Source organism: Platichthys flesus, chromosome 16 (assembly GCF_949316205.1).
Source record: "Platichthys flesus chromosome 16, fPlaFle2.1, whole genome shotgun sequence".
In the NCBI taxonomy this organism is placed as follows: domain Eukaryota; kingdom Metazoa; phylum Chordata; class Actinopteri; order Pleuronectiformes; family Pleuronectidae; genus Platichthys; species Platichthys flesus.
The window spans coordinates 12,176,820-12,185,797 of NC_084960.1; the positions used below are offsets into that span (position 1 = coordinate 12,176,820).

Sequence of the window (8,978 nt, forward strand, 5' to 3'; positions counted from 1 at the left end):
AATTACAGATAATTAGATGGGAGGAAACTTTTAATTGTGGGATTAGAGCGGGAGAGAATTTGTAGGATCAGAGGGAAAATTTCCAGGCAGAGTTTTCTTGCTTATAAAATCGAATCAAAGGATTTGCGAGCTTAAAATGGCAACCAGCTCTTTTTCTTCCTCTCTCCACCCCTTTCCACTGTTTAATTGGAATTGCATCTAGTTCATCCAAATCATCCAAAACAATTAATTTAGATTTAATTCTATAATTATCATCAAATCGAATAATGTGCAACCTAATTTAGATAGTTAAAAATTAACGTGCGTGAAGTTAATTGAGTAATTAAACTCCTAAACTGCCGCCTATTAATTTGCCTGCCTAATTAAAAATGAATTTGATTCTGTGCTGCTGAACTAGGTATCAGTGTTGGATGGGCCTGTTGATAAAGCTTGTGTCTTTTTTTAGGGTTTGGGGCGGGGGGGTGGGAGGTACAGGCTATCATCTGAACGCCTTGTGTATGAGGTTGGCACTCATGTGTATTTCAGTTATCTGGTTATCTGCAGTCAGGTGAGTTTGCAAAATCCTCTTACAAGGGAGACTCAGGCAAACAGAGAAAACAGCACAGAAAGTTGGCATCAAGGAGACTCTTAGAAAAGATAAAGTGCAAGTGGAAGTTGGTGGATTTCAGTTTTACTTGGGTGCAACAAAACAAACTAACTTCGATGGGTATGAAAATTGCATGAGGTAAGAGGCTGTATGTTTGGACCTCTGGGTGTGTAGACACTTTGTCTGGGAGGGATGGGCTGTGCTTCTTCACCGATGTCATCACTGTGGTCAGTGGGGGACTAAACAGCGTGTAAGCCAACTTGTGAGTGATTAACACACCTAACGTTTAATATGAGGCAGCAACAGATGACAAACACTACTGTTGGTCATGTGACAAACATCACAATGACTGGCGGCAAATGTAATAAAACATGGATTGTTGGTTGTTTTAGAAAAGAGGCAGTTGCCTTTTCCTAAAAATCCCTCAGATTTGCACTTAAGGTTCAAATGACCATCTTCTTCTTCTTTGTTTACTGTTTGTGATAAAAACTCTCTAAAAACAGGGTAGGGGGGGATGAAATGTGTGGAGGTGAATATCTGTCAGCCTCTACCATTTATTTGTCCCTGGGATTCCTCTCATTGGATGGAAAGTTAATCAATTAGTCTATAGGCCCTATGTGTTCCCTTATTGATTCTGACCAACAATACATAAATGCAATAAAGACGCTGCTGCAAGCAAAGACTCAACAAAGAAATCTCAATAAAAAGAAATGAAAATAAATAAATATATATATATATATATATATATATATATATATATATATATATATACAAGTATGTGTATTATTATACTTTCCCCTCTGAACAGCTGCCAAAAGGGCCAGTTGTGAAAAGGTAACAAGGCAGGGCTGAATGCTGGCCTTGTTCCCCTTATTATCGGGTTAATTAAAGCTAGAATCTGACAATGTCACTCGGTTGTAGAAAAACGGATTTAAATGCAATGTCTCTGGAGACTGTGTCAAGGGGGCTGCTGTTCATTGAGCTCATGTGTGGGGACAGCCCTCATATAGATGTGTATATAAATATATACATGCTTGGAATTGACGCAAAAGCAATTATTGAATTTTTAGATGTTCAAGAAAGAGAGAGAGAGAAATGAATGGGGGGAGGAATAATTCACAAGATCTGGTCCGTGTGCGTAAAAATTAAAGTTGAAATAGGAAGAGGGCGGCTTCAAAGAAAAGCCCAGTCAGTGCTGCTGCTGCTGCTGCTTGAAAAAAGAGAAAGAGGATAAGATGGATAAACAGGCGAGATCATTTCTGAGGAGTTCATTAAAATGTAGGGCTACACACACTGAAATTCAGGGGGGCGGTTATTTGGGCTTGGGGGTCAAGTGACGAGCGGATTATATACTTCCTCATAATAATATTAATTAAACAATTTGCATGCTAATGGGGTAACAATTATCGCAGCTTCTGTTGAGAGATTCAGGTTATTACAACATGCCAATCCGGGTGCCAAGGGTCAGGGAGTGAGTGGGGTGCGAAATTTCAACTCTGATTAACATTATGACAGCGCCAGACTTGGGATAAATAAAGTGGAATTAATTATTTGAAAACCTAATGAGCAGATAGGATTTAAGGGCTGGTCACATATTGAGTGCAGGGGTTGCATAAGTAAAGGAGATTGTTTAATTTTTTTCTTCCTCCAAATTTCCTGCCAGGAAATACTTGAAATATAACGGACATATGAGTGTTTGTTTCTGTTTTACTCTGCACTCTGGTGCTATCCTCGCTCCAGCCTCCAGTCGTATATAGCCCCCGTTTTATTCGGCCATATATTTTGTCCATAACGCAGCGTTGCTCGTAATTGAAGCTTTCGCCTTGTAACAGTAAAATATTATAGTTTCACTCTCGCGTTGTGCCTCAAGCAATATCTCAGCTGCCCCCCCCCCCCCCTTCAAATACAACACACACCCATATTTCACCAAGTCACCCCCTTTGTTTTACGCCCCTGCATGTGGACCTGTCTGATTGTAAAGGTTTAATGTATTTAAATCATGATCCATAACTAACATGGAGGGGATGGGGAGGGGGAGTATATCAAGTCAAAGTGGGGGCTCAGGGACGACAAAGGGTCTCAGAGTCCACAGAGGGCAGCGGGCCCCCCTGAGGAGAGGGATATTATAATTCCACTATATATATATATTAGGATAAGAGTTTATAGTTTACATTTTTTAAATAAAAAAATCGTTTTCAGTTTTTATGCCAGCACCTCCCTAAGAGATGTGCAGAATTTCGAAAAATAAAAGTCAAAATTATTTACTTGGATTTAAATAAATATAATTTAATCTTGTTTAATACAGCTTATATTTGCAGGTCCTCCAGTGGACAAAAAAGTGCGGCTGCCTCTGGCCAAAGCAGTCCGCCTGCAGCCTCCCCTTCCCCGGGAGTCAGCGAGCCCTTCCTCCCGGTGGGTCCCCCCCGTGTAGTTGCCATGTAGTTCTTATCAAAGCCCTCCTGTCTTGTTGTGACAGCTCTGATATTGTTTATTGAGGTGGATGTCAGCTTTAATTAGCAATCGATACGGGGAGCGTCTGCAGAGCGCGCCTCTGACGTCAGCGCCCATTACCGCTTCTCATTGGGTCTCATATTCCCAGAGCCTGGGCTAATTATTGGGAGGTTCATGTGGATAAAGTCGGAGCTCATCCCTCCCCTCCGCATCATGTCCCCTGCTCGCCGGCCACACTCGCTGCATGCTTTGTAAATTCCCATCGCCGGCCTCCAGACGTCGTTTCCTCTCGCCTGCGGGATGATGGACAGCAGGATACTGGATGCCCCTCACGCCCAGTTCGGAGGCTCTCTCGGCGGGATGGTGGGCTTCCCGTACCATCTGAGCCACCATCACGTTTACGAATTAGCCGGGCATCAACTTCAATCTGCGTCCGCGGTCCCCTTCTCGATAGACGGATTACTTAATGGCTCCTGCACGGCGTCGGTGGGTAATTCCAACCCCCTCTTGTCTTCGGGCTGCGGGATGAATGGAGATAATCAGCAGTACAAACTGACAGGTAAGCCACGTCGCGCCGCCGCCACACAATACAGCATCTCATCCCGGCTGGGCTGCTTTGCGCACAGACGCAAGCAGACGCGCACAAAGGGCTGGAAGGTGCGATACAAGTTGTCGTCTTGTTTTTTCTTTTGCTGAACCTCAGACACGCAGGCGAGCGGTGGGTTGTACAGCCTCTGCTCCCGCTTCGTCTCCACCAGCTAGGAGCTTTTGCACACAAGCCCAAGCAGTGCTTCTGTCAGGGTGGTAAACAGTAGAACAAGGACATTGCGAGCGTAAATTCTGTAAATTGGGTTTTTATAGACGCCTCAGGCTGCAAAGAAAAATAAATCCAAAAATCTTCAGATGTGAAGTTTGGAAAAAAATGAATACTCTGCTCACACATTCAACCGATATTGTCAAATTGCTGTTTTACTATTGCAATCCGAGGACAAATAAATACACAGGCTGAGTAACTAATCCTTTTGTTGACATGTGCTCTCGTTTTGCTCGCTAGACTCGTTGGACCCAGACAAAGATAGCCCCGGCTGCAAGAGAAGAAGAACTCGCACAAATTTCACTGGTTGGCAGCTGGAGGAATTAGAAAAGGCTTTTAACGAGAGCCACTATCCCGACGTGTTCATGAGGGAGGCGCTGGCTCTGCGGTTGGACTTGATAGAATCAAGGGTTCAGGTAAATATTGGTTTTGCTCTCTCATATTGTAGGCTGTATATATTTTATTTTAATTTGTATATATCTGTAGTTTTTTCCTTTGATTATAACTCATAGCAATGGATCAGGGCTTTATTTGCTCATGACATGGATAATTATAGAATACATTTTAGCATACAGGCCAATTTTGGGTCATAATATGACACATAACTAGCAATGGTTATCTTACAAAAATTAAAAAAAATAGCTTAAATTATTAGTCAAATTTAGTTGCAATTTTATTTTGAAAAATATTTGATTACTGCTATTATTATTATTATTATTATATAATTTAGTCAGAAACCTTGACTTAAATATTTTCCATCGTATTGAAAATCCTTCATAAACAAAAAGCAAAATTATTTTATGCACAATCTACAATCTTTTAACTGTAGCAATACAAGTGCAGATATATGAAAATATTTTTGTTTAAGAATTTCTCTGTTGATTGAAAAAATAGAAAAGTGGAAACTTGTTAAGTCGTTATAAAAATTACAAAGTTTGTACTGGAAAATTATGCAATTCTGTTGATTATTATCGTAATTACTAAGACTTGTAAAACTGTAAACCCATAATTTAGCTTTAATGTCAAACCTCGCTCATCTTTCTCCCAACTTTGTCCTGCCCTGGTGCACACACTGGTGTTTAATGAACGGCCTAATTAAAGGCCTGCATAGCGAGCAGCCATGAGCAAGTGAAACCTCACTACCTGTTTAATTACCATATTGTTAAGACACCGACACATTCGGCTCTAATTAACGTTCCCCGTGTAGCTGCTCATCACACGTGTTTCTGTGTGTCTACATGTGTGCAGGTGTGGTTTCAGAACCGCAGGGCCAAGTGGAGGAAAAAGGAGAACACAAAGAAAGGTCCGGGTCGACCTGCTCACAACGCCCACCCCACCACCTGCAGCGGGGAGCCCATGGACCCGGAGGAGATCGCCCGGCGAGAGCTGGACCGGATGGAGAAGAAGAAGCGCAAGCACGAGCGCCGGCTGCTCAAGTCCCAGAACAAGCTCAGTTCTGGGGATTTATTTCACACCCCAGGGTCGGACAGCGACAGCGGGGTGTCGCATGTGACCGACAGTGACCACACCACGGGCCCGCCTTTTGACTCCGTGGGGGGGAGTCAGTCGCAGTCGAGCTGCGACCAGTCGCCTCACCATCTCCAGACGCAGAACCAGAACCAAAGACTTATGGACCGGGACGCTGGCGGATCCGAGCTGGACTCGCCCGACGCCAGCCACCGGACCAGCCTGTGCTCCGGCAGCAGCAGAGCCTCCGGGCTGCAGAAGCTCAACCCTTTCAGCGTCGAGAGCCTCCTTTCGGACTCCAGACCGAGACGCCACCCCGCGGCCTTACCCCCCTCCCGGCCTTTGATAGGGAAAGGACACTTCCTTCTCTATCCCATCACGCAGCCGCTTGGATTCATTGTTCCCCAAACTGCTCTGAAGACAACAACAACAACGACAACATCAGCATCATCATCATCATCGGCTGCGAACTCTGGCGGTGACTCCCTGCATGAGAGGAACCAGGCGGGCGGCCGCTGCAGCAGCGTCTCTGCGGGATGTAGGAGCAGCTCGCCGGACTGCGCGGACGCCGCGCAACGGGGGCAGGTGGGGTCAGAGGACAAGCCCGGTTCACCGCACACCAGCCCGCCCAGGGCCGCATTTTCCCCCGGCAAACACACCCACACCGCTTCGGTCATTTGCAGCGACTCGACTTTCTCCCACGAACACATCAGCAGCCCACGGCCGCTCAGTGCAAAGCCTGTGGACGCAGACAGAAAAGAGCACTTAGAGATCCAGGACCGGCCCGAGTGCGTCCTCAGTGACAGTCCAGCAGAAACAAATACAGACTCAAAAGAAGATGTCGACATGGAATAAATCTCTGGGGGTAAAAACAAACCAACAACAACAACAACAACAATCATAATAATAATAATAATGCAGATACACATTGATATAACCTCTAAACGACACCTTTCATTAGGCCAAAGCTTAACCACAATCTTCGCATCCAATCTCTAGGTTTCCCCCAATGACAATTTTGACAATGGTGTGCTCTCTCTCTCTCTCTCTCTCTCTCTCTCCCTCTCTCCGTCTCTCCCTCTCTGGTGAGTGTGTGAGTCTGTGTGTATGTGTGTGAGTGTGTGTGTGGGTGTCAGGAGTCTCGATAGATATCCTTTTAATGTGTGATAACTTGTCAAAAAAAAAATCACAAGACCATGAGACCAACGAAAATCCTCAAGAGCTGTAAAAAGGTATTATACTATTTATATGTAAGTTTTTTTCTTTTCTTAAATAAATCTATTGTATACAAGCACCTCGAACCGTGTGAGACCTTAAATAGCTGCACATGTGCAGTCACCGCAGTACAGTACGAGGAAAGGGCTTCCTTAAAAAGGGAAATCTCGTGTTGTACTTTTGTATATTGCCTTAACAAATTTATTCATCTATAAGCCCCCCGCTGAAATGAGGTTACGAGCCCGGGGGCGAAAAGGACCCGCTCAACTCCTGCAGAGTTTTGATATGAAAGTAATTATTTTCCCGGTGGCTACTGCAGGGGGATTCAGTTTATTTTAGCTCAAAGGGGGTTATAATACATTACCGATTTCTAGTGATATGAAATCACATAAACTTCCCAAGAATAATAGAATTAGCATGAAAAGGCCTGGGTGTCAAATTGAAATAGGAAAATAATAGCCCCGGCAGCTGGGAGTGTGTGTGTTTGTGCATATTGGATAGGAGATGGGGATTCGTGGGGAGGCATTTTCATGAGCTTTTTTACTCCCATGCACCCCCCCCCCCCTCTCTCTCTTCTTCCTCTTCCTCCCTCTCTCTCCACTTTGTCAGGGGTCCCTTGTAGCAGGCGCTATATTAAGATAGATGTTCGATGATATCCCTCATTGTTCTGTCGCTTTACATTGATGTCTCTGTGTTATCAGCCTATTGATCATGCGTCGGGCTGTAATAGGACGGGCCGGGGCGAACGTGCCTATTTACAATAGCAGAACACATTTGTTCTAATAGGGTTGGTGGTCCCCGGGGAAGCCGCACGGGATCTGGGACATCTGCTCCCCACCCCTTTCTCCTGGTTCTTCCCCTTCGCTATATTAGCGCTGATGTTGACCACAATATCCAATCGACCCAGGGAAGAAAGAAATACCCAATAATATATGTCTAAAAAAAAGATGTTACATCTTAATAAACAAAACAAAATAAAAAAACACATCAAATCCAGGTTTAAATAGAGAAGCTCGCAATTATTGTTGGGGGGAGACAAAAAAGAGAGCCTTTCGTTTTCTCTTTGGCTCTTGATTTGCAAATAAATTGAAAATAATCAGAAGGGGCCAGCTCGACGCGTCTGAGCCGGCGCAAATGACTTCCTGAGCCGGTGTCCCTTTCAAAATATTTACATAAACCTCAACCCATGAAGCTGTTTGCACTGGGAAGCAATGTCTTATTAGCCTGCTGCTGCTGCTGCTGCTGGTGGTGGTGGGTGATGGGGGGGGGGGCAGACACAAACACACCCAGTGCACACACATGCGCAAGATTATTGTCCTGCATTGGCTCTGGTTATAGGTGCATCCTCTGTGTGTGTGTCTGTGTGTGTATATGTGCACGGTGCTCAGATTGTGGCTTGAATGTGCTGTTTATTTACTCTTATTGATTATTTCTTATCATCTTCCATGTTATCGCGAACTCGCCAATGAGTTTACAAGCACGCCATATATTTAATCTCCCAGATAAGTTTTTAATTGGAATTTTCCATTTCCCCCCCATGTTATTACCATGTAAACGAAATTACAGTGACGAAGAAATATCCCCATTGTCGAATCGTAGAAACATGTTGACAGCCTTCAAGGTGGCGACATCGCTGAGTTCACGTTTAGAAATCCACTCTACCGGGTTTCTTCACACAATTTGGAATAACAGAGGCCAATTTTGAAATCACCCCCTTGTCAGATTCTTCGGAGTGTGTGTGTGTGTGTTTTTTTTTTCTTATTTCCTCTATGTTACTCTGAGGCTATTTGGGACGTATGCCCAGTTCATCCATAATTCATTAGCACACTGAATAGGAGTATCGCTGGCTGCACATTGGTGGCCTTAAGGTGAAATTAGCGATTTGCTTAAGTAGTTAAGCTTTTTCTTGCCCGAGAGCTGCACGCTGCACGATTCAAGACAAACTATCAATCGATATGCCCGGGCAGCCTCCAGATAATGTGTCGTCCATGAATCACACTTTATGAATTCAATTTATACCCGGAGAAATTTTCAATTTGAACGGGCGGATCATTATGGGAGAGTGTAAATTGTTTTTGCTCTATTATGCATCGGACGCCATCATTTTTCTTTCTAATTACGGAGGTGTCAGGTCGGGCTGTCATGCAGACGCTGATTTTCAATTTAACTGATCATCATGCATTCATTTTCCCATTTGATGAATCTGCTATCTCGCGGCTCCCTCTCCATGCCCGGAATGCTAAGAGAGAGGCGCAGATTGGCAAAGTAATAGGGGCCTGTATGCGGCAATAAGTGCAGATCAGCCAGCTAATTTAGCACCTCCTGGTATTTCCATTTCCATTTCTCATTTCAAACTCTCAGAGGAGGAGAAGCAGCCCAAAGGCAGAAAGCTGGTAGGCTTTTCACAATCGGAGAAAGACAGAGGAGGGGAAAAAAAAAAAAAAC

General features: G+C 44.3%; 1 protein-coding gene across 1 annotated transcript; it reads left to right on the plus strand.

Moving 5' to 3' along the window:
* The first annotated feature begins 3,272 nt into the window (after positions 1-3,272).
* uncx (UNC homeobox) lies at positions 3,273-6,526 on the plus strand. Its single transcript, XM_062408602.1, has 3 exons — positions 3,273-3,596; positions 4,092-4,267; positions 5,100-6,526. The coding sequence occupies exons 1-3, from the start codon at positions 3,338-3,340 to the stop codon at positions 6,171-6,173; spliced, it is 1,509 nt and encodes a 502-aa protein (XP_062264586.1). The 5' UTR covers positions 3,273-3,337; the 3' UTR covers positions 6,174-6,526.
* The last annotated feature ends 2,452 nt before the right edge of the window (positions 6,527-8,978 follow it).

What these genes read in the sequence shown, in the direction of transcription:
- uncx (XM_062408602.1), top strand. Translation starts at nt 3,338, where the DNA reads ATGATGGACAGCAGGATACTGGATGCCCCTCACGCCCAGTTCGGAGGC. An exon ending in TCAGCAGTACAAACTGACAG is followed by an intron (nt 3,597 to 4,091) that starts GTAAGCCACGTC and finishes TTTGCTCGCTAG; the next exon opens with ACTCGTTGGACCCAGACAAA. An exon ending in TGATAGAATCAAGGGTTCAG is followed by an intron (nt 4,268 to 5,099) that starts GTAAATATTGGT and finishes ACATGTGTGCAG; the next exon opens with GTGTGGTTTCAGAACCGCAG.